The 24,569-nt window shown below is 41.5% G+C and overlaps 1 protein-coding gene across 46 annotated transcripts in view; it reads left to right on the top strand.

Annotated features, from left to right (window-relative positions):
- Ttn (titin) overlaps positions 1–24,569 on the top strand; it is a 271,446-nt gene that overhangs the window by 197,656 nt on the left and 49,221 nt on the right. For all 46 annotated transcript variants that reach the window (XM_029473164.1, XM_029473037.1, XM_029473035.1 and 43 more), the window contains 37 exons: positions 641–937; positions 1,045–1,344; positions 1,440–1,754; positions 1,850–1,998; positions 2,684–2,834; positions 2,925–3,206; positions 4,958–5,260; positions 5,826–6,128; positions 6,227–6,508; positions 6,599–6,898; positions 6,990–7,292; positions 7,385–7,693; positions 7,810–8,091; positions 8,176–8,475; positions 8,558–8,851; positions 8,950–11,916; positions 12,680–13,000; positions 13,105–13,389; positions 13,489–13,788; positions 14,102–14,404; positions 14,795–15,070; positions 15,191–15,490; positions 15,706–16,008; positions 16,276–16,575; positions 17,523–17,810; positions 18,263–18,559; positions 18,651–18,953; positions 19,048–19,353; positions 20,498–20,785; positions 20,884–21,174; positions 21,261–21,548; positions 21,729–22,316; positions 22,412–22,516; positions 22,867–23,064; positions 23,154–23,450; positions 23,545–24,132; positions 24,234–24,536. In XM_029473164.1, the coding sequence (XP_029329024.1) occupies positions 641–937; positions 1,045–1,344; positions 1,440–1,754; positions 1,850–1,998; positions 2,684–2,834; positions 2,925–3,206; positions 4,958–5,260; positions 5,826–6,128; positions 6,227–6,508; positions 6,599–6,898; positions 6,990–7,292; positions 7,385–7,693; positions 7,810–8,091; positions 8,176–8,475; positions 8,558–8,851; positions 8,950–11,916; positions 12,680–13,000; positions 13,105–13,389; positions 13,489–13,788; positions 14,102–14,404; positions 14,795–15,070; positions 15,191–15,490; positions 15,706–16,008; positions 16,276–16,575; positions 17,523–17,810; positions 18,263–18,559; positions 18,651–18,953; positions 19,048–19,353; positions 20,498–20,785; positions 20,884–21,174; positions 21,261–21,548; positions 21,729–22,316; positions 22,412–22,516; positions 22,867–23,064; positions 23,154–23,450; positions 23,545–24,132; positions 24,234–24,536 (13,665 nt within the window). The remainder of the gene's footprint in view (positions 1–640; positions 938–1,044; positions 1,345–1,439; positions 1,755–1,849; positions 1,999–2,683; positions 2,835–2,924; positions 3,207–4,957; positions 5,261–5,825; positions 6,129–6,226; positions 6,509–6,598; positions 6,899–6,989; positions 7,293–7,384; positions 7,694–7,809; positions 8,092–8,175; positions 8,476–8,557; positions 8,852–8,949; positions 11,917–12,679; positions 13,001–13,104; positions 13,390–13,488; positions 13,789–14,101; positions 14,405–14,794; positions 15,071–15,190; positions 15,491–15,705; positions 16,009–16,275; positions 16,576–17,522; positions 17,811–18,262; positions 18,560–18,650; positions 18,954–19,047; positions 19,354–20,497; positions 20,786–20,883; positions 21,175–21,260; positions 21,549–21,728; positions 22,317–22,411; positions 22,517–22,866; positions 23,065–23,153; positions 23,451–23,544; positions 24,133–24,233; positions 24,537–24,569) is intronic.

Here is a 24,569-nt window from a genome sequence, read left to right as displayed (position 1 = left end):
GCCAATGTAGCTTTTTAAATGAAACTTTCCCTCTATTGAGAATACCCATTTTAGTTTTGGAAGATAAGATACATACATAAATAAGCCTCTTCAAATTATTGTTACAAAAATACATGGTGTATTTTATTTAGTCTTGTGAATGTGCCAATTCCCTTTGCACACTTATAATACATTTGTAGAAAATAGAAAAGTATTTGGCTTCTACCAACAATTCTATTTCTTATAAAAAATTCATATCAGAACCTCTATATGAGCACTGACATTATGACATTATGACATGACTTCATAATGCTTAGTAAAGAATTAGTAAAGAAAAACATGACTGAAGTGACAGGCATAAACTGCCATGACATTCCCTCCTTGCTGCCCTTTGTCAGAATTTCCGCATGTATATTAAAGCATGATTAAAGGAGAGACAATAGCAGATAGGTATCTGTGCACAGATCCAGTAAAGGATAGCTACATGTAACTGTTGAGTATAACTGGGCTAAAGAGGGACCCAGGCTTTCTAACAGCTTGGACAATGAAGTGTAACTACAGTCGACCCAAACAGGCCTCAAACCACAGTGAATTTCACAGTCTGTTCTTTAGTGCATTTTACTCCTTATGTTAACATTTGTTCTTGTTGTCAATAATCTAGGCCCACCAGCCATTGAGCTAAAAGAATTCATGGAAGTTGAAGAAGGAACTGATGTTAACATTGTGGCCAAAATCAAAGGTGTGCCGTTCCCAACTCTCACCTGGTTCAAGGCTCCTCCAAAGAAACCGGACAGCAAAGAGCCTGTTGTCTATGACACCCATGTCAACAAACAGGTGGTGGATGACACTTGCACTTTAGTCATTCCTCAGTCTCGCCGGAGTGACACTGGCTTATATTCTATCACAGCCGTAAACAACCTGGGGACAGCATCAAAGGAGATGAGACTCAATGTCCTTGGTAATGATTGTACTGTTTGGTTAAAACATGGTTTTGTTAATCATAAATAAAATTTGGCTTTAAAATCATTCAACTAACAAAATTTTTTTTCAATTTTTTTTTTGTAGGCCGTCCTGGCCCCCCTGTGGGACCCATAAAGTTTGAATCTATTTCAGCGGATCAGATGACATTATCTTGGCTTCCACCTAAAGATGACGGTGGGTCTAAGATTACAAACTATGTCATTGAGAAAAGAGAAGCCAACAGAAAGACATGGGTACGTGTCTCCAGTGAACCTAAAGAGTGCATGTACACAATTCCCAAATTGCTAGAAGGCCATGAATACGTCTTCCGAATCATGGCCCAGAATAAGTACGGCATTGGAGAGCCACTTGACAGTGAACCTGAGACAGCACGGAACCTCTTCTGTGAGTAGGATGCCATTTTCTCAAGTGATGTCTTCCTCTTTATGTTTGTTTTTGGTTTTAATAACTGCTTGCTAATTAATACATTTTCCTCACAGCTGTCCCTGGAGCTCCAGATAAACCAACAGTGAGCAGCGTCACTCGCAACTCCATGACTGTCAACTGGGAAGAGCCGGAATATGATGGAGGCTCTCCTGTGACAGGGTACTGGTTAGAAATGAAAGACACCACTTCAAAGAGATGGAAGAGAGTTAACCGAGATCCCATCAAAGCCATGACTCTGGGTGTTTCTTACAAAGTGACTGGTCTTATTGAAGGATCAGACTATCAGTTCCGGGTATATGCAATCAATGCCGCTGGTGTGGGTCCAGCAAGTCTTCCCTCAGATCCAGTGACTGCTAGAGATCCAGTTGGTAAGACTTTAAACAATTCTTTTAAAACAAAAACAAAAAACTGTTTCCAAAAGTCCCATGGAAATTAAATATTGATGTATAATGGTTCTTTCCAGCTCCCCCTGGTCCTCCATTCCCCAAAGTGACAGACTGGACAAAATCATCTGTGGACTTAGAATGGTCTCCTCCACTAAAAGATGGTGGATCCAAAATCACTGGCTACATTGTTGAGTATAAGGAAGAAGGAAAAGAAGAATGGGAAAAGGTAGCTAAAGCATTTCAATAAAGAAATGTACTGTGAATGTGGTTTAAGTAGTTATTCTCACACCCATTTGTTTCTGCCTATGTTTTAAATTAAAAACTAGGAAAATAACATGATGTCAAACTAATCAGGTCAGAAGCAGAAGTGCAAAGAAGATCCTATATTGGGTACTAAAATACTTAGAAAGAATAAGTTCCAGCACTCAGTAGCATGCTATGATGGCTATAGTTCACAAGAATTCATATGTTTTATTTTTTAAAAAACTGGAAGGGTTTGAAATCTCCCAACAGGTAGAAATGGCAAATATTCAAGGAGATGAAAATGCTTATTGGCAGCTTTTTATATGTAATGGGTTATTATACAGTGAGTAGATACAGCTGTGATGGATCAATTAAAACCTGAACAATCAAAAGTTTTCATGTCATTCACATATCTTTTGGTTATGACTCCTGGAAAGATGAATAAATGAAGAGTATTTTTTATCATATGACACTATTTTTTAAACACAATTTTCTGACCAGTCATTCCCTCATTGTCTATAATATCTGGTCCCTAATGCCTGAGAAGAGTAGGTAGGTATGATTATACTTGAGAGAATGATTTAAGCAGCGAGATTCTATATTTGATATAGTATGCAGGTTTATATTAGAAAGCCTCTAATTATAAAATATTTGTTACTTTCCCCCAGGGTAAAGATAAAGAAGTGAGGGGGACAAAACTGGTTGTTACTGGATTAAAAGAAGGAGCCTTCTACAAATTCCGCGTGAGAGCAGTCAATGTTGCTGGTGTTGGAGAACCTGGAGAAGTCACGGACGTTATTGAAATGAAGGACAGAATTGGTAATTACCAATACTTCTGCTAATTTATTGATAATTTTGCTATATATTGAAATATGGAAGTGACATTTGCTGTTTCTAATTGTTTCCCAGTGTCGCCTGACCTTCAGCTTGATGCCAGTGTCAGAGACAGAATAGTGGTCCACGCCGGAGGGGTGATCCGAATCATTGCCTATGTATCTGGGAAGCCACCTCCCACTGTCACCTGGAGCATGAATGAAAGAGCCTTGCCTCAAGAGGCCGCCATTGAGACCACAGCAATTAGCTCGTCCATGGTCATCAAGAACTGCCAGAGGAGCCACCAAGGCGTCTACTCTCTTCTTGCCAAAAATGAAGGCGGAGAAAGAAAGAAGACAATTATTGTTGATGTACTAGGTAAATATTTTCCATTTTTCTATGCAACATTTTCTTTTATTTTATCTTACTTTTTTTTTTCAAGATACGAGTCTCACTGTGCAGCTTTGGCTAGCCTAGAACTCACTGTGGGCCAGGCTGGTCTCAAACTCATCAAGATCCAGCTGCCTCTGCCTCCTGAGGGTTAGGATTCAAGGCATGAACTACCATACCTAGAAATGCAGCTTCTTAATTTTAATTTTATTTTTATTTTTAATTTAATTTAATTTTAACTATATCTACAACAGTGCTATGTTGCAATAAGACTATGTTATAAATGTTTAGAAAATAAGAAACATAATTTGCTGTTCATTTTAGAATTCTTTAAGTGTTCCTTCCTATATTTTTTATCCTATACATATTCCACATTGCTATGCTCCTACTACACATGAAAGTTTATTTTGTTTTAATATCCTTTTAGTCTGTATCATGTTTTTCCTCCATATATGTATGTGTTCCATTGTGTGAAGCACTCAAGGAGGATAGAAGAGGGTGTCAGATCCTCTGAAACTGCCATTCCCCTATATGAAGTTTTGTATGCTACATTTTTTGACAAGACATTCCACCTTAAGGCCCTCCTATATGATTACATGGTCATTATAAAAGCACCTTTCCTGAAAATGTTTATGACTATTCAAAGTTTCACCAGCAGTAATCATTTTTATGTCACAAAATAATTAATAAATAAGGATAGAATTTTAACAGTGTAAAAACTTCTCACAGGGAGTCAGTGTGTGTGATTATCAGTATTGCAGTGTTCATCACCGAGGATAAAGTTCAATTCTACCAGCTTCCTATGTGTGTTTTGTCTGCCTTAATCCCTGTTTGCCTAGAAAGTGACACTGTCCCACTTAGCACTTGTAACTCTGTAGAGCCACACTCCAAACAGCCATTATTTTAATAGAATAATAGAATAAAAGATGGATATTTCATGCATTGGTAACTCTAAAAGCTTTTAGGTTTCAAGTTTCTAAGCCCTTTTACTCATCAACAACTATTACTTTAATTGGATAACTGGTATGTTTCTATATTAAAATCCCAACCTCTAAAAATCAAGGCCTTCTGTACCCATCAACAACTATTACTCTAATTGGATAACAGGTATGTTTCCATATTAAAATCCCAACCTCTGAAAATCAAGGCCTTCTGTACCCATCAACTAACTGGTCACTCATAAAACCACCTCTCCCTGTTTTCCCTTTTGAAAAATTGAGAGAGATCAAACCACTGTCTACCTCAATCTTATAGCTCTTCCCTCATGTCTCACAAATTTTCCTTCTTTAAAAAGTTTATACTCTCTGCTTTTTATTGAAACATGATAGCACAAAGCTACTTCATTTTAAAATATGACTGTGCTCTAATCCCAACTATTTGAGAAGCTGAGGAAAGAGAACTGTGAGATCAAGGCCAGAATAGGCAATGAAGTGAGAGCCTGAGCTAAGACAGACAAACAGGCAGGCAGTCAGGCAGGCAGGCTGACAGACAGACAGATGGATGGACAGATAGATAGATAAGATTGATTAGATAGATGAAGCAGGAGTCAGAGAGACATAGATAATATAAATTGTAGAAATACAGATAGATGTAGTTATGTAAGATAAAACAAACTTCATTAACAAGCACAAAAACCATATTTTCTTCAGTATCCCATTTTGTCTTCACTTTTTAGCAGGGTAACATGTCTATTGAGCATGGGAGACAAATGCCTTAACATGTTTTCCTCTTGTTCCCAGATGTCCCAGGACCTGTTGGAGTACCATTCCTCTCTGACAACCTAACCAATGACTCCTGCAAACTGACATGGTTCTCTCCAGAAGATGATGGTGGCTCTCCAATCACCAATTATGTCATTCAGAAGCGGGAAGCTGACCGCAGGGCATGGACCCCTGTGACATACACAGTCACTCGACAAAATGCTACTGTTCAGGGCCTTATTCAAGGGAAATCCTACTTTTTCCGAATTGCAGCTGAGAATAGCATTGGCATGGGCCCATTTGTTGAGACACCAAATGCACTTGTCATTAGAGACCCAATAAGTAAGTAAAATTGATAACAAATATGATTAACCCGTTATTCGTTGACTACAACACTATGGTGTGCACATGAATGTGTGCTTGAGAACATGTGTGCACGTGTGTGTATGTGTGCCACAGATGTTACTCTTTTGTCAAGCACTAAGACAACTGTTAAATATCTGATGTCATTGTATTTGTATCTGTGATAAAAAAAAAAAAATGGCAGCAAAGCCTTCCGAGTCAGCAAATTCCTTCCCTGTATCAATTCCCTGTCATTGTTGTTTTGGAAGTTTCCCATTCAGTGATCTAAGTAAAAACTGCATCATCTTTCTAACTGGCAAACTGCTGACTCTTAAGATCTTTTGTTATTTAATCCAAATGAGGCCCCATGTCCTCATCTATCAGCTGAGAACACTGGTGCCTTAGAATCTGATCTCACTCTAATAGTAATATGGCAAGAACAGTTTCGAGATTCATTGAAGCAAATGGTTTCACTTTTAAAAATAATGCCCAGGAAAAGATTCATCTGCCACTCTTCTACGTTCTCACGGTGACACTCTTCCTTTCATTGTAATAATATTTACAGCTGTGCCAGAGAGACCTGAGGACCTGGAAGTCAAAGAAGTCACTAAAAATACTGTGTCTTTGACTTGGAACCCTCCCAAGTATGATGGCGGGTCAGAAATTATAAACTATGTCCTAGAAAGCCGCCTCATTGGTACTGAGAAGTTCCACAAAGTTACAAATGACAACCTGCTTAGCAGGAAATACACTGTGAAAGGCTTAAAAGAAGGCGACACATATGAGTACCGCGTCAGTGCCGTCAATATCGTTGGACAAGGCAAGCCATCATTTTGCACCAAGCCAATCACTTGCAAGGATGAACTGGGTATGTGTGTGCTATAGTTTATACTTTGAAAACTTCCATATCTATAGCCTTATGGCAGGACAGCAAAAATGACTCTTGTCTGTAATTCTAAATTTTAGCTCCACCTACACTTGACCTCGACTTCAGAGATAAGCTTACCGTCCGAGTTGGTGAATCTTTCGCCCTCACTGGCCGATACTCAGGCAAACCAAAGCCTAAGGTTGATTGGTTCAAAGATGAAGCCGATGTACTGGAAGATGATCGTACTCACATAAAGACCACTCCCACAACACTTGCTCTTGAGAAGACAAAGGCCAAACGCTCAGATTCTGGGAAATACTGTGTAGTTGTGGAGAACAGTACAGGCTCCAGGAAAGGTTTCTGTCAAGTCAATGTTGTTGGTAAGTTCTATACATCAAGAAAAATAGACCCCTTTGTCCTTTTAGAAGTAGAAGTGATGAGGACATTTTATGCTATTTTTTTCCCTTCAGATCGTCCTGGACCACCAGTAGGACCTGTCATTTTTGATGAGGTGACCAAAGAATACATGGTTATTTCTTGGAAGCCACCTCTAGATGATGGAGGAAGTGAAATTACCAATTATATTATTGAGAAGAAGGAGCTCGGTAAAGACATCTGGATGCCTGTGACATCTGCCAGTGCCAAAACTACATGCAAGGTCCCTAAACTGCTTGAAGGAAAAGATTACATCTTCCGGATTCATGCAGAAAATCTATATGGAATAAGTGACCCTCTGGTGTCTGATTCAATGAAAGCCAAAGATCGATTCAGTATGTAATATGGTGGGGGGATGACCCAATGCTTGACACAGGGAACAGGAACGTTTAAGCTTTTAACACATTTGGCTAACATCTGTTACAGGAGTTCCTGATGCACCTGAGCAGCCAGTTGTCACAGAGGTCACCAAAGACTCGGCATTAGTAACCTGGAACAAGCCAAATGACGGAGGAAAGCCCATCACAAACTACATCCTGGAAAAGAGGGAAACTATGTCTAAAAGATGGGTTCGAGTTACCAAAGAGCCTATTCATCCATACACTAAGTACAGGGTTCCTGATCTTCTAGAAGGATGCCAGTATGAATTCCGTGTTTCTGCAGAGAATGAAATTGGTATTGGAGATCCAAGTCCACCATCCAAACCAGTCTTTGCTAGAGACCCAATTGGTACAGTATTAAAACACGCATTCGGTTTTCATACTCTCTAACTTTTCTCTGCGCTATTTTAATTTCTTTAATTTTTTTCTTTTATTATGTAGCTAAACCAAGTCCACCTATTAATCCTGAGGCAATAGATACAACATGTAATTCAGTTGAGCTAACTTGGCAGCCACCACGTCACGACGGTGGTAGCAAGATCCTGGGATATATCGTGGAGTACCAGAAAGTTGGGGATGAAGAGTGGAGACGAGCCAATCACACTCCTGAATCATGCCCTGAAACTAAATATAAAGTCACTGGCCTCAGGGATGGTCAGAGCTACAAGTTCCGAGTACTGGCAGTCAACGAGGCTGGTGAATCGGACCCAGCCCACGTTCCTGAACCAGTTCTAGTAAAGGACCGACTTGGTAAGTGAGATGTTGAGATCTGCAATTGTGAAAAAATAGGTGTCCACTGTACATGCAGTACTATAATTATAGTATGTATTAAAGAATCCAACCTGAAGGCATTCTCTTCATTTTAGAACCTCCTGAGCTTATACTTGATGCTAACATGGCAAGAGAACAACACATTAGAGTTGGTGACACCCTAAGACTTAGTGCCATCATCAAAGGCGTGCCATTCCCCAAAGTAACCTGGAAAAAAGAAGACAGAGAGGCTCCAACAAAAGCCCAAATTGATGTTACTCCAGTTGGGAGCAAGCTTGAAATCCGTAATGCTGCCCACGAAGATGGTGGTATTTATTCCCTAACTGTGGAGAATCCAGCGGGTACAAAGACAGTCTCAGTCAAAGTATTGGTCTTAGGTACGCATTTTAATATTTGTACTGCTAAAAAACTCAAATACATATTTTTTTCTTTTCACTTATCTATCATTTAATACTTTTCAGATAAACCTGGGCCACCTAGAGATCTGGAAGTCAGTGAAATTAGGAAAGATTCTTGTTACCTGACTTGGAAGGAACCACTGGACGACGGTGGTTCTGTTGTAACCAATTATGTGGTTGAGAGGAAAGATGTTGCCACTGCCCAGTGGTCCCCTCTTTCCACCACGTCGAAGAAGAAGAGCCATATGGCTAAACATCTGACTGAGGGCAATCAGTACCTCTTCCGAGTAGCTGCTGAGAACCAATACGGACGTGGTCCTTTTGTTGAAACACCTAAGCCCATCAAGGCTCTGGATCCTCTCCGTGAGTTATCTCTCTGAATAGTGAATTATTATTTGGTTAGATTTGGGAGTATTGCTTACTCATCATAGATTTTCTTTCAAAGATCCCCCAGGGCCACCCAAGGACCTGCACCATGTAGATGTCGACAAGACTGAAGTCTCTCTCGTTTGGAATAAGCCAGATCGTGATGGTGGTTCTCCAATCACAGGATACTTAGTGGAATATCAAGAAGAGGGTGCCAAGGACTGGATCAAGTTCAAGACTGTGAAAAATTTAGACTGTGTTGTTACAGGCTTACAACAAGGAAAGACCTATAGATTCCGTGTAAAAGCTGAAAATATCATAGGTCTTGGTCTTCCTGATACAACTATCCCAATAGAATGTCAAGAGAAACTAGGTGACTTTTGGATTGGCACCTTTATATCTTCTTTAAATTATTCATACTGTGAAAGTTCAAATCTAATGGCCTTGTCTCTCTTTTGTTTTCCCCCCCAGTGCCTCCATCTGTAGAATTAGATGTGAAGTTAATTGAAGGGCTTGTGGTGAAGGCTGGTACCACAGTTAGATTCCCTGCCATCATAAGAGGTGTACCTGTTCCTACTGCAAAATGGACAACTGATGGGACTGAGATTAAAACAGACGACCACTACACAGTTGAGACTGACAGCTTCTCATCCGTGCTGACCATTAAGAATTGTTTAAGGAAGGATACTGGGGAATACCAACTCACAGTTTCCAATGCAGCGGGTACCAAAACAGTAGCTGTCCATCTTACTGTTCTTGATGTACCCGGTCCACCAACAGGTCCTATTAATATCCTGGATGTCACGCCTGAATACATGACTATCTCATGGCAACCACCTAAGGATGATGGAGGGAGCCCAGTGATAAATTACATTGTTGAGAAACAAGATACAAGGAAAGGTACATGGGGTGTCGTCTCTGCAGGAAGCAGTAAGCTGAAGCTGAAGGTCCCACATCTCCAAAAAGGCTGTGAATACGTTTTCAGAGTCAAAGCAGAAAACAAGATGGGTGTCGGTCCTCCCCTTGACTCCATACCTACTGTTGCTAAGCACAAGTTCAGTCCTCCATCTCCTCCTGGTAAACCAGTGGTAACTGACATTACTGAGAATGCTGCAACGGTGTCTTGGACACTGCCAAAATCTGATGGTGGCAGTCCAATAACTGGCTATTATGTAGAGCGCCGAGAAATAACCGGCAAATGGGTGAGGGTCAACAAAACGCCTATTGCTGACCTGAAGTTCAGAGTGACTGGACTCTATGAGGGAAATACATACGAGTTTAGAGTTTTTGCTGAAAATCTTGCAGGTTTAAGCAATCCATCACCCAGTTCTGACCCAATCAAAGCTTGCCGGCCCATCAAACCACCAGGGCCACCTATAAATCCTAAGCTGAAAGACAAGAGCAAAGAATCTGCTGACTTGGTGTGGACAAAGCCCCTCAGTGATGGTGGCAGCCCCATTCTGGGATATGTAGTAGAGTATCAGAAACCTGGCACGGCGCAGTGGGATAGGATTAATAAAGACGAACTCATCAGGCAATGTGCCTTCCGGGTCCCCGGACTGATTGAAGGAAATGAATACAGATTTCGCATTAGAGCAGCTAATATTGTGGGTGAGGGAGAGCCAAGAGAGCTCGCAGAATCTGTGATTGCAAAAGACATCCTTCATCCCCCGGAAGTAGAACTTGACGTTACATGCCGTGATGTCATTACCGTCCGGGTGGGTCAAACTATCCGCATTCTTGCCCGAGTCAAAGGCAGACCTGAGCCAGACATAACTTGGTCCAAGGAAGGAAAAGTACTGGTCAAAGACAAGCGGGTTGACCTAATTCATGATCTGCCTCGAGTTGAGCTACAAATTAAAGAAGCTGTCAGAGCTGACCACGGCAAGTATATCATCTCTGCTAAGAACAGCAGTGGGCATGCCCAAGGGTCAGCCATTGTTAATGTCCTTGACAGACCTGGGCCTTGCCAGAATCTGAAGGTTAGCAACGTAACCAAGGAAAACTGCACCATTTCTTGGGAAAACCCACTAGATAATGGTGGCTCAGAAATTACAAATTTCATAGTGGAATATCGTAAACCGAATCAGAAAGGCTGGTCAATCGTTGCCTCAGATGTCACCAAGAGACTGGTCAAGGCCAACCTGTTAGCCAATAATGAATACTATTTCCGTGTTTGTGCAGAGAATAAAGTAGGTGTTGGGCCAACCATTGAAACAAAGACTCCAATTTTGGCCATCAATCCTATTGACAGGCCAGGGGAGCCTGAAAACCTTCATATTGCAGATAAAGGAAAGACCTTTGTCTATCTAAAGTGGCGACGGCCTGATTATGATGGTGGTAGCCCAAATCTATCATATCATGTTGAGAGGAGACTGAAGGGCTCTGCAGACTGGGAAAGAGTGCACAAAGGAAGCATTAAGGAAACCCACTACATGGTTGACAAGTGTGTTGAAAACCAGATTTATGAGTTCAGAGTACAAACTAAGAATGAAGGTGGAGAAAGTGATTGGGTGAGGACAGAGGAAGTTGTTGTGAAGGAAGATTTACAGAAGCCAGTACTTGACCTAAAATTAAGTGGGGTGCTAACTGTCAAAGCAGGGGACACCATTAGACTCGAGGCAGGTGTGAGAGGCAAACCATTCCCAGAGGTTGCCTGGACCAAAGACAAAGATGCTACAGATTTAACAAGATCACCAAGGGTCAAGATTGATACCAGTTCTGAATCATCGAAATTCTCTCTTACCAAAGCCAAGCGAAGCGATGGCGGTAAATATGTAATCACAGCAACTAACCCAGCTGGCAGTTTTGTGGCCTATGCGACTGTCAATGTTTTAGATAAACCTGGTCCTGTAAGAAACCTGAAAATCACTGATGTGTCCAGTGACAGGTGTACTATCCGCTGGGATCCACCAGAAGATGATGGCGGCTGTGAAATCCAAAATTATATCCTAGAAAAATGTGAGAGCAAGAGAATGGTATGGTCTACCTATTCCGCTAATGTCTTAACACCCAGTGCTACAGTGACTCGTCTCATAGAAGGAAATGAATATATTTTCAGAGTTCGTGCAGAAAACAAAATAGGCACAGGGCCTCCAACAGAAAGTAAACCAGTCATTGCAAAAACCAAGTATGACAGACCTGGTCGCCCTGATCCACCAGAAGTCACTAAAGTAAGCAAAGAAGAGATGACCGTGGTTTGGAACGCCCCTGAATATGATGGTGGGAAGTCTATCACAGGATACTATTTAGAGAAAAAAGAAAAGCATGCAGTCCGCTGGGTCCCTGTTAACAAGAGTGCCATCCCTGAGCGACGCTTGAAAGTACAGAATCTCCTCCCAGGGCACGAGTACCAGTTCCGTGTCAAAGCAGAAAATGAAGTTGGCATTGGAGAACCAAGCTTACCATCAAGACCAGTGGTGGCAAAAGATCCCATAGGTAAGATGGTCCTACTTTTTCTGATATTAAACCAATTCTTTTTTTAAAAGAGCTTTATTTATGTATATATGAGTATACTGTAGTTGTCTTCAGACATACCCGAAGAGAGCACCAAATCTCATTATAGATGGTTGTGAGCCACCATGTGGTGGCTGGGAATTGAACTCAGGATTGGAAGAGCAGTCAGCACTCTTAACCACTGAGCCATCTCTCCAACACCATTAAACCAATTCTTAAAATGGTGTGTAGAAGTATCTGTCGAAAGTTTGTTCCATATTTTGTAAGTTGCATTTTAGCTAATATTTCTACAAATAGACCTTTTATCATATCACTAAAAAAATATGCTCTGGCATATCCTAATTTTTAAAAAGAAAAACAAAGAAGTCTTGGGAGTTGAGAAACTAGAATGACCTTCTTTGGAGCTTATTTGAACATTAACTATAAAATTAGACATTAAAATATCATGAGACTGGGTAGATGAGTTAGTGGGTAAAGCACCCATCACATAAGCTTGAGGCCTAAGTTCAGATCACCAGCACCCATGTACAAAGCCATGTACATATCTATAACCTCAGTGCTGAGAGGGATGCAGAGATGGGTGGATTCCTGGAGTTTACTGGCCATCCAGTCTAGCCAAATGGGAAGCAATAGTTTCATTGAGAGATCCTGTTTCAAAAATAAGGTAGAGAGCAATACAAGACACTCGAGGTTGACCTCTGACCTACCTGTGCATATAAGTAATTGCATGTGCATTTATTTTCAGAACCACCTGGGCCACCAACCAATTTCAAAGTGGTTGATACAACCAAAAGTTCCATAACTCTCGCATGGGGAAAACCAGTCTATGATGGTGGTGCACCAATAATTGGCTATGTTGTAGAGATGAGACCCAAAATAGCAGACGCATCACCCGACGAAGGCTGGAAAAGGTGCAACGCTGCAGCTCAACTTATTCGCATGGAATTCACAGTCACCAGCTTGGATGAGAACCAGGAGTATGAGTTCAGGGTGTGTGCCCAGAATCAAGTTGGCATTGGGCGCCCTGCAGAGCTAAAGGAAGCCATCAAACCTAAAGAAATCCTAGGTGAGGCCCTTTTGTGGTGGTAGATAGTCTTCTGCATTCACTCTCATGGTCATGGGCTTCCTCGTGTCTCAAGAGTCGGCTGATGTCTTTTGTGTCATTTGCAGAGCCTCCAGAGATTGACTTGGATGCCAGCATGAGAAAACTGGTCATAGTGAGAGCTGGCTGCCCTATTCGACTATTCGCAATAGTGAGAGGACGACCTGCCCCCAAAGTCACATGGCGCAAAGTGGGCATTGATAATGTGGTCAGAAAAGGACAAGTCGATCTAGTTGACACTATGGCCTTCCTTGTCATCCCCAACTCTACCCGTGATGACTCTGGAAAATACTCCCTGACCCTTGTGAACCCAGCAGGAGAAAAGGCTGTTTTTGTGAATGTCAAAGTACTAGGTGCGTTATCCAACTGCTTTTTTTTTTCCTGCTTCAAAAGCAAATAAGTTAATAAGAATGCTTATGGGACATGTGTTCTGAGTCTGTGGATCTTTACAGATACTCCTGGACCTGTGGCTGATTTAAAAGTTTCAGATGTCACTAAAACATCATGCCACGTGTCCTGGGCACCTCCTGAAAATGATGGTGGAAGCCAAGTGACACATTATATTGTGGAGAAACGTGAGGCAGAAAGAAAAACATGGTCAACAGTTACCCCTGAAGTGAAGAAAACAAGCTTCAATGTAACCAACCTTGTCCCTGGGAACGAGTATTTCTTCAGAGTAACCGCTGTCAATGAATATGGCCCTGGTGTCCCAACAGACATCCCCAAACCTGTGCTTGCATCAGATCCTCTCAGTAAGCAATCTCCTTTCTTCTCCCCTTTGATTGCAGCCCTCTAGTTTACTAAGGTCATGAGATCAGTATGATTATAATCCATCAGAAAGGACTTGATTTGTGAAACCTGAAACCCCAAGAGTACAGTGAATATCTCTCTCAGACAAAACTTACATTAGTTTCTTCATCTTATACTTCGTTTTCAACATGTTGAACTAAACTTAATCCCATATACTTGGTGCAAAGATCATACTGAAACTCTTACATATGCATTATGCATTAGCAAAGGGGATTTTAAAGGTACCTAATTTTCTAAATTCTGTTTTTCTTCTAGGTGAGCCAGATCCTCCAAGAAAACTGGAGGTGACCGAAATGACAAAGAACAGTGCTACACTGGCCTGGTTACCTCCGTTGCGTGATGGAGGCGCTAAAATCGATGGCTATATCATTAGTTACAGAGAAGAAGACCAACCTGCCGATCGCTGGACAGAGTACTCAGTGGTCAAAGACCTCAGCCTTATTGTTACTGGCCTAAAGGAAGGAAAGAAATATAAATTTAGAGTTGCAGCCAGAAATGCTGTTGGAGTCAGCATGCCAAGAGAGGCCGAAGGCGTCTACGAAGCGAAAGAACAGTTATGTAAGTTGTCCGTTGATTCTCATTTTCTGTGTATGGCTGTTTAGCCTTCGTGGATATCTGTTCCTCTTATCTGGCTTTTCTGAGTAGTATCTAAACTACATAACCAATCTTTATAAATAGTCATTGCTTCCTTTGTACCATGTGATCAAAAGCTGGTTAAGACAGACATTTATCCTTGAGTTAACAAGTTCCTTACACACAGATTAGAGAATTGTCTCTAGCCTTATGTGTACTATAGCTGATACTTTCTGTTGCATTTAAAAATTTTTTAGAATTCCATTATAAATTCATGAATCTTTAAGTTGAAACCCCTAGTGGTCTACAACCCAAAATCTTTAAAAACTCAGAAAAATTCCCCACCTAAGGAATGGCTTTTGTCTTTGCTTTCAGTGCCACCAAAGATCCTCATGCCTGAGCAAATCACTATCAAAGCCGGGAAGAAACTTCGAGTTGAGGCTCATGTGTATGGAAAGCCTAACCCCATCTGCAAATGGAAGAAAGGAGATGACGAAGTTGTTACATCCAGCCACCTGGCCATCCACAAGGCAGACAGCTCCTCAGTTCTGATCATAAAAGACGTCACTAGAAAAGACAGTGGTTACTATAGCCTCACGGCAGAGAATAGCTCCGGGTCAGACACTCAGAAAATCAAAGTTACAGTCATGGGTAGGTTACACATGAGACAAGTGGCCATTAAAATATTGAGATGAGATGAGAACGGTTGGTTTTTTTTTTTTAAACTATCAAATCTCTGTTCTTACATTTCTTTCCTCTTGATTTATGCAGATGCTCCTGGGCCCCCTCAGCCTCCATTTGACATTTCTGAAATAGATGCTGATGCTTGCTCCCTGTCTTGGCACATCCCTCTGGAGGATGGAGGCAGCAACATTACCAATTACATAGTAGAGAAATGTGATGTAAGCCGTGGTGATTGGGTCACAGCTCTAGCTTCAGTCACCAAGACTTCCTGCAGGGTTGGAAAGCTGATCCCAGGCCAGGAGTATATCTTCCGGGTCCGAGCTGAAAACAGATTTGGCATTTCAGAGCCTCTCACATCTCCAAAGATGCTTGCTAAGTTCCCATTTGGTAAGAGTTTTATTGTGTGTATGAGAAATCTTATATATATGTGTGTGTGTGTGTGTGTGTGTGTGTGTGTGTGTGTGTGTATGTATATATATATAATGTATATATGTATATATGCATGTATATGTATACATGTGGGTGTATGTATACAAATATATGAATATACATACACATATTCTTGGAGGCAGAATCTGACATTTCCCTGTCTTCACCTCTAGATGTTCCTAGTGAGCCAAAGAATGCACGTGTCACTAAAGTCAACAAAGACTGCATATTTGTCGCATGGGACAGACCAGACAGTGATGGAGGAAGCCCCATCACTGGTTACCTGATTGAACGCAAAGAAAGAAACAGTTTGCTCTGGGTGAAAGCTAATGACACTATTGTCCGGTCAACTGAGTATCCTTGTGCCGGCCTCGTAGAAGGTCTAGAATATTCATTCAGAATCTATGCCCTAAACAAAGCTGGGTCCAGCCCACCTAGCAAACCAACAGAGTATGTGACTGCAAGAATGCCAGTTGGTAAGTAATGGTTGTCTGGAATGAGAGAGGTGCATTTAAATCTTGCTTCTGAAAGTTAGCACTCCCATCCTAGAAGAGGACCTACCTCTTACCATGAAAATGTACTGTCTTTCCTGTCAATGTAGAGTAAGCACTCAAAACTAGATAATGGGGGTGGATGGTTGGCATGAGATAATTGTTATCCTGTTGGACATCATAGGGGTGATGCTGTGAGGTGTTTAAACTTCTAGTCTAGATCAACATTGAGAATATTTATTTTGGCTTTAGATCCACCAGGGAAACCTGAAGTTGTTGATGTCACCAAGAACAGTGCATCACTTATCTGGGCTCGGCCAAAGCATGATGGAGGCAGCAGAATTATTGGCTATTTTGTAGAGGCTTGCAAACTTCCTGGTGATAAATGGGTTCGGTGCAATACCACACCTCACCAGATTCCCCAGGAAGAGTACACAGCTACTGGGTTAGAAGAGAATGCTCAGTATCAATTCAGAGCGATTGCCAAGACTGCTGTGAACATCAGCCAACCTTCAGAGCCTTCTGATCCAGTGACCATTCTTGCAGAAAATGGTAAGATTCTATTGCATATTGTAACACATAGAGTATCCATGATGGTCAGTCATGTCTCCTAAACACCCTCCCCAACAAACAAACAAACAAACAAACAAACAAACACTAAACGCATACTTGTGGGAATGGCAAAGAATAAATGATAGGGTGTTTACTTTGTAAACTAAATGTACACAGCACTAAAAATTATGCTTAGGAAGAACTGTAATAAGCAAAACAAGAAAGCAGTTACAAGAGTGAGGACTGAAAGATTTTAATGATGCATAATCACAGGAAGAAAGACAAAGAAACAATACAATGACAGTGCTGAAGCCTAGCCTTGGGATTCCTATTTGCAGTACTGTCAAATTTTTATATTAAATGTATTTAACTTTCACACTGTATATGTTGCTTAAAAATAAGTGGCTGATGGAAGGGAAGGGAAGGGAAGGGAAGGGAAGGGAAGGGAAGGGAAGGGAGATAAGAAGGAGAGAATGTCAAAGTTTCAGTCTGACAAGAAGAATTATTTGTGGTGATCTACTCCCCTGAATGGTGTCATAATTTATAATGTTTTATAAAGCTTAAAGGTACTAAAACAGTAGATTTTAGGTGTTTTCCTCACACCTAGAAAAATGCTGACTGAATAGGTGAGGCCACCATTGTATGAGTTTGCTTGATTGAATCATTTCCCAATGCATACTTATGCCAAAATACCCATTTCTGTACCCATAAATGTAAATAATAATGAAATGAAAATAAGTACGGAGGACTGAGGGTAGAACTCAGTGGCACAGCACTTGCCTAGCATGTATGAAGACCTGGCTTCAATCCCAAGTATTAAAAGTTCATCATTAATAGCAAGATAAAATCTCACTCATGAAACAAATGTGAATTTATCACAATAATCAGTAATAATTGTACAACACAAGTTTGCATACATCAATACCTCCAATCTTCTTTCTCTCCAGTTCCTCCAAGGATAGAACTCAGTGTTGAGATGAAGTCCTTGCTTACCGTGAAGGCTGGGACTAATGTCTGCTTGGATGCTACTGTCTTTGGGAAACCGATGCCAACGGTTTCTTGGAAGAAAGACACCACACCAATAAAACAAGCAGAAGGCATAAAGATGGCAATGAAGCGGAACTTGTGTACCTTGGAGCTGTTCAGTGTGAACCGGAAAGACTCAGGAGACTATACCATTACTGCCGAAAATTCCAGTGGTTCCAAATCAGCCACCATTAAGCTGAAAGTACTAGGTAACTAAAGCACTTGATTACACTCCAATGCCTCACTTAGCCTGAAGAGCTATACATAAGTTTATAAGCTGTACATGGCAATGAACTCTTGTAAGCCCAGGATTTGGGAGGAGGCAGGAGAATCAGGGTTTCGAGGTCATGCTCCAATACTCGGGGACTTCGAAGCCAGCTTGTTCTACATGATGCCCTGTCTCAAGTACAGCAATAATAAAGTATTTCCTAAGAATAAAGTTAATAGTATTACAGAAGAGTGGCTTTGATTTCTGAAGACTATTAGTGACTACATATTCCAGCTACATAGGATTCTGAGATGTGAGGTGACTTCTAGAGTCACAGAGGAGTCGATGACAATATTGAGGGTAGCCTACTCTCTATACCTATATTCTCTAGCCCTCTTCTCTATTTTCATTCCCCCTTTTAGTAAAGTGCTCCACTCTTCTCCATTCTTTCAGATAAGCCAGGTCCTCCAGCATCTGTGAAAATCAACAAGATGTATGCAGACCGTGCCATGCTGTCCTGGGAACCTCCTCTTGAGGATGGAGGCTCAGAAATCACCAACTACATCATTGACAAGCGTGAAACAAGCAGGCCCAACTGGGCCCAGGTCTCTGCTACTGTGCCCATCACCAGCTGCACTGTGGAGAAACTTATAGAGGGCCATGAATACCAGTTCCGTATCTGTGCCGAAAACAAATACGGAGTCGGCGATCCCATCCTCACTGAGCCAGCAATTGCCAAAAACCCATATGGTAAGTAAGAATGTTCTCCAGCAGTTGGCCCTTTACTTTTTCAATACGGCCTTTTCACTTAGGACATCAACTTATCATTCCATCTCTACAGACCCGCCTGGACGCTGTGATCCTCCTGTCATTAGCAACATCACTAAAGATCACATGACCGTCAGCTGGAAAGCCCCAGCGGATGATGGTGGCTCACCTATCACCGGATACTTGGTTGAAAAGCGGGAAACTCAGGCAGTTAACTGGACTAAAGTCAACAGAAAACCTGTTATAGAAAGGACATTAAAAGCAACAGGTCTCCAGGAAGGCACTGAGTATGAATTCCGAGTTACGGCTATCAATAAAGCTGGACCCGGCAAACCCAGTGATGCATCCAAAGCCGTGTATGCTCAAGACCCACTGTGTAAGTGTACTTGACAGTCCCATACTCTGGATTCAGCATTAAACAGCCAGAAAGGAAGTTTTTGCTAATCCTCTCTCCTGTCATTTATCCTCAGATCCACCTGGCCCGCCAGCTTTCCCTAAAGTCTATGATACCACCCGTAGTTCTGTGAGTCTATCATGGGGCAAGCCGGCCTATGATGGTGGCAGCCCTATCATCGGTTATCTTGTGGAAGTAAAGCGAGCTGATTCCGATCACTGGGTGAGGTGCAATTTACCAGAGAAGCTCCAGAAGACCCGCTTCGAGGTGACTGGCCTGATGGAAAACACAGAGTATCAGTTCCGAGTGTATGCCGTTAACAAGATTGGGTACAGCGACCCCAGCGATGTGCCAGATAAACACTGCCCCAAGGACATCCTAAGTAAGTACACCAAAAGATAGAAATGAGACATTCTCTTCATCATCTCCTAAGAGGGAATTCTAATCGACTCCTATGCACGCATATCTATAAGCTCCAGGAGCACAGGTTGAGAGGAATAGGTGATATTTCATAGTTTTTAGCAGGCCAAATTGAATAAAGGTTATAAGTGGTTTTCAAAGGAATATGGAATTTTATTTTAAGAATAAAAAGGGTTTTTTCTGAAGTTGTGACCTATTTATTTTCCTTTCATTTATTATTTACTCATCCAACAAACCTTTCAGTAGTCATGCGACTGGGAGGCTCTCATAAGTTCTCTTCCTCTTATTTCTTCTACTTGTTTCATCTCCATAACTCCTTCCCACCTTTAAAATTTTTCCCAGAAGTCTATTTTATCTATTACATACTTTCCTTTCTACAATGAAATAACAAATGGTGTGAAGTATATGCAGGATGCCTTCAGTGAATATAAAAAAGAAAAACCAAGGCTGGAGGAAGCAGTCTTTCCACATAGAGTCTTAGACATGCAAGGTTCATGTGAAAGGACTACAGGTCCTCTGAGGAATATTTGGTTGTGTCCAAAGTTCACTGAAAAATGAAAATAAACTATCTTGGGGGTAAGAGAGCTAGCTCAGTGGTTAAGAGTGCATTGGGTCCCAGACTCACGTCAAGTGACTTAAAAGTGCCTGTGACTTCACCCCCAGAAACTCTAATGTCCATTTCTGGCTTCTATGGACTCTGCACTCACATATGCAAACATACACAGAAACACATATCTAGAAATAAAAGAAAAATAGAGAAAAATGAAAGATAATAAGAGTATTGAGTTATTTAAGGGTTTTTTAAAAAACAAACAAACAAGAAGTCAGTTTTATAAAGTGAGTTTAAAAAAGATAAAGGCAGTCTTTAGAAATACATGTGATGCCGGGCGTGGTGGCGCACGCCTTTAATCCCAGCACTCGGGAGGCAGAGGCAGGCGGATTTCTGAGTTCGAGGCCAGCCTGGTCTACAAAGTGAGTTCCAGGACAGCCAGGGATACACAGAGAAACCTTGTCTCAAAAAAAAAAAAAAAAGAAAGAAATACATGCGATGCTTACATTGTTATGACTTTAACTTTCTTCACCACCCCACCCCCCAAATTAAATAGTTCCACCTGAGGGAGAACTTGATGCTGAACTAAGGAAAACACTTATCTTACGTGCTGGAGTTACAATGAGACTCTACGTGCCAGTAAAAGGACGGCCACCTCCAAAGATTACTTGGTCTAAACCGAACGTCAATCTAAGAGAAAGGATTGGCCTGGATATAAAGTCAACAGACTTTGACACCTTCTTGCGCTGCGAAAATGTGAACAAATATGATGCAGGAAAATATATCTTAACCTTGGAGAACAGCTGCGGCAAGAAGGAGTACACTATTGTGGTGAAAGTGCTGGGTAAGTCTACTGAAGAAAAGAATCATCATGTGTGCTTGAAACCATAGTTTGTATATCTTTTAATATGTTTGTGTTCATTTCTTATGTATGTTATTCAGACACTCCTGGTCCGCCTGTCAATGTGACTGTTAAGGAGGTATCCAAGGACTCTGCATATGTTACCTGGGATCCTCCCATTATTGATGGTGGGAGCCCCATCATAAACTATGTGGTTGAGAAACGGGATGCAGAGAGAAAGTCCTGGTCGACAGTGACAACTGAGTGCTCGAAGACAAGCTTCAGAGTCTCTAACTTGGAGGAGGGGAAATCCTACTTCTTCAGAGTGTTTGCCGAAAACGAATATGGCATCGGGGATCCGGGGGAGACACGTGATGCCGTCAAAGCTTCTGGTAAGCCCTGGACTAGGGCCAATCACATTGAACTACTACAGCCCACCTTGGTTGCCCGGGGCTTAGACTTATCTCTTCTCTTTTAGAAACCCCAGGACCTGTGGTTGACCTGAAAGCACTGGCTATAACTAAGTCATCTTGTACCATCGGCTGGAAGAAGCCTCGCAGTGATGGCGGAAGCAGAATTACTGGCTATGTGGTGGATTTCCTGACAGAAGAAAATAAGTGGCAACGGGTCATGAAATCACTGAGCCTACAGTACTCCACAAAGGATCTGAAGGAGGGGAAGGAGTACACCTTCAGAGTGAGTGCAGAGAATGAAAACGGAGAAGGAACCCCAAGTGAAATTGTGGTTGTGGCCAAGGACGATGTGGGTAAGCATCTCCCGTAGCATCTTTACTTTCTCCTGCTAGTCACCAGAAGTGTCTGCCAGAACCCCAACATGCTGGCGTACTGAACATATACCTTTTAAACCGATAGTGATCTGAGGTGGCTTTCTAATCTCAATAATTTCAATGCAAATAATTTGTCTCCACTCTCTTTTTTTTTAATAGTGGCTCCCGATCTTGACTTGAAGGATCTACCTGATTTGTGCTACTTGGCTAAAGAAAACAGCAACTTCCGTCTCAAGATCCCCATAAAAGGCAAACCAGCACCATCGGTGTCTTGGAAGAAGGGGGAAGATCCTCTAGCAACGGACACAAGAGTCAGTGTCGAATCAACTGCAGTTAATACAACCCTTGTAGTATATGACTGCCAAAAATCCGATGCTGGAAAATACACAATCACACTCAAGAATGTTGCTGGCACCAAGGAAGGAACTCTTTCTATAAAGGTTGTTGGCAAGCCTGGCATCCCCACCGGACCAATCAAATTTGATGAAGTCACAGCAGAAGCCATGACCTTGAAGTGGGGTCCTCCAAAGGATGATGGAGGTTCTGAAATCACCAACTATGTACTAGAGAAGAGAGACTCTGTGAATAACAAGTGGGTGACATGTGCTTCGGCTGTCCAGAAAACCACCTTTAGAGTAACCAGACTTCACGAGGGCATAGAATACACCTTCAGGGTCAGTGCTGAAAATAAATATGGTGTAGGAGAAGGCCTAAAGTCAGAACCAATTGTTGCCAAACATCCATTTGGTAAGTGCGTTAAGAGAAAAGATATACATATGAAACAAAATATGGCTTTGTGGAGGCTCTTTCTTCTAAATCTTATATTCTCTACCTTTCTCTAGATGTGCCTGATGCTCCCCCACCTCCCAATATTGTGGATGTCAGACATGATTCAGTATCTCTAACATGGACTGATCCCAAAAAGACTGGTGGCTCACCAATTACAGGTATTAAATTTACTCCTACCCTCTGAATTTTATATCAGTGTTTCTTAGAAATATTTTGTTTATATATATATATATACAATTAATATTTAACTTTATTTTAAAAACAATATAATAGTTCATAAAGAAAGTAATTTTAGAGAAAATATCTACTGGTTTTCCAAAAGAAATGGTAATATTTATGTATATTGCAAGAGAGAAAGTGGCACCACACCCAGAAAATAAAAATATAGATAACAAGCAAAAGTTATCTTTTTAATATATCTGCAAATAATTAGCTTGGGTAACTGTATATATTTCAAACCAGTCTGTATAGTCTCTATCTGAATTGATATGTTCATGGTCATTTGTAGGATATCATATTGAATTCAAGGAAAGAAACAGCCTTCTGTGGAAGAGAGCTAACAAGACTCCTATAAGGATGAAAGATTTCAAAGTGACAGGATTAACTGAAGGTCTTGAATATGAATTTAGAGTTATGGCTATCAATCTAGCTGGAGTGGGCAAGCCAAGCCTGCCATCAGAGCCAGTTGTGGCACTTGATCCAATTGGTAAGTCATTACTAAAGCAAAGCCTGAGGGAGTGTGCTACATGAAGCAAGCATTGGTGGTTTGTTTGATGGGTTTTCTTTTTTGTTTAGATCCTCCTGGAAAACCTGAGGTTATCAGTGTAACAAGGAATTCAGTGACTCTTATCTGGACAGAACCTAAATATGATGGTGGCCATAAATTAACAGGATATATCGTGGAGAAGCGGGATCTACCCTCTAAGTCTTGGATGAAAGCCAACCATGTTAATGTCCCAGACTGTGCCTTTACTGTAACTGACCTTGTTGAAGGTGGAAAATATGAATTCCGAATCAGAGCAAAGAATACAGCGGGTGCTATCAGTGCTCCATCAGAGAGCACAGGAACCATTATTTGCAAGGATGAATACGGTATGTGGAACTTACATTTCTCCCAAATCAAAAAGCAGAAAATTAAACCTCCTTCATTTTCTGATGAATTTACTTATTTATTTTTCCTTTGCAGAGGCACCAACCATTGTCCTTGATCCCACAATTAAAGACGGGGTAACAGTCAAGGCAGGGGATAGCATTGTTTTAAGTGCCATTAGCATTCTCGGCAAACCCCTTCCAAAGTCAAGCTGGTCCAGGGCAGGAAAAGATATCAGACCATCAGACATAGCTCAAATAACTTCAACCCCAACATCTTCTATGCTGACAGTTAAGTATGCCACAAGAAAGGATGCTGGCGAGTACACCATCACTGCTACCAATCCTTTTGGCACAAAGGAGGAACATGTGAAGGTATCAGTCCTTGATGTACCTGGTCCCCCAGGTCCCATTGAAATCAGTAATGTTTCAGCTGAAAAAGCAACACTTACTTGGACACCTCCCTTAGAAGATGGGGGCTCACCGATTAAAGCTTATGTTCTTGAGAAGAGAGAAACCAGCCGGCTTTTGTGGACAGTGGTTTCTGAAGATATTCAGGCATGCAGGCATGTGGTAACCAAACTCATCCAAGGAAACGAATACCTCTTCCGTGTATCAGCAGTAAACCATTACGGCAAAGGAGAACCCGTTCAGTCTGAGCCCGTCAAAATGGTGGACAGATTTGGTATGTAGAACATATGGTAGATGTAGTTGTGAATTCCATGGAAACATTTGCAGGACAGGTCAGTAGCTGGGGAATTTACCACAAATCTGCTTCTTTTGTAGGTCCCCCTGGCCCTCCTGGAAAACCTGAGATCTCAAATGTCACCAAGAACACTGCCACTGTCAGCTGGAAGAGGCCAACTGATGATGGTGGCAGCGAGATCACAGGATATCATGTAGAAAGGAGAGAAAAGAAAGGCCTACGGTGGGTGAGAGCAACCAAAACACCAGTTTCCGATCTCAGGTGCAAAGTAACTGGACTGCAAGAAGGAAATACCTATGAATTCCGTGTCAGTGCAGAAAACAGAGCCGGGATCGGTCCTCCCAGTGATGCCTCGAATCCTGTTCTGATGAAAGATGTTGCATGTTAGTACCTGTGATCTTCTCTAACACTGCTCA

The sequence above is a fragment of the Mus caroli genome, chromosome 2, assembly GCF_900094665.2.
Source record: "Mus caroli chromosome 2, CAROLI_EIJ_v1.1, whole genome shotgun sequence".
Lineage (NCBI taxonomy): Eukaryota > Metazoa > Chordata > Mammalia > Rodentia > Muridae > Mus > Mus caroli.
Note: the sequence above shows the minus strand (reverse complement) of the source record. Positions and strands in the feature narration are given on the sequence as shown.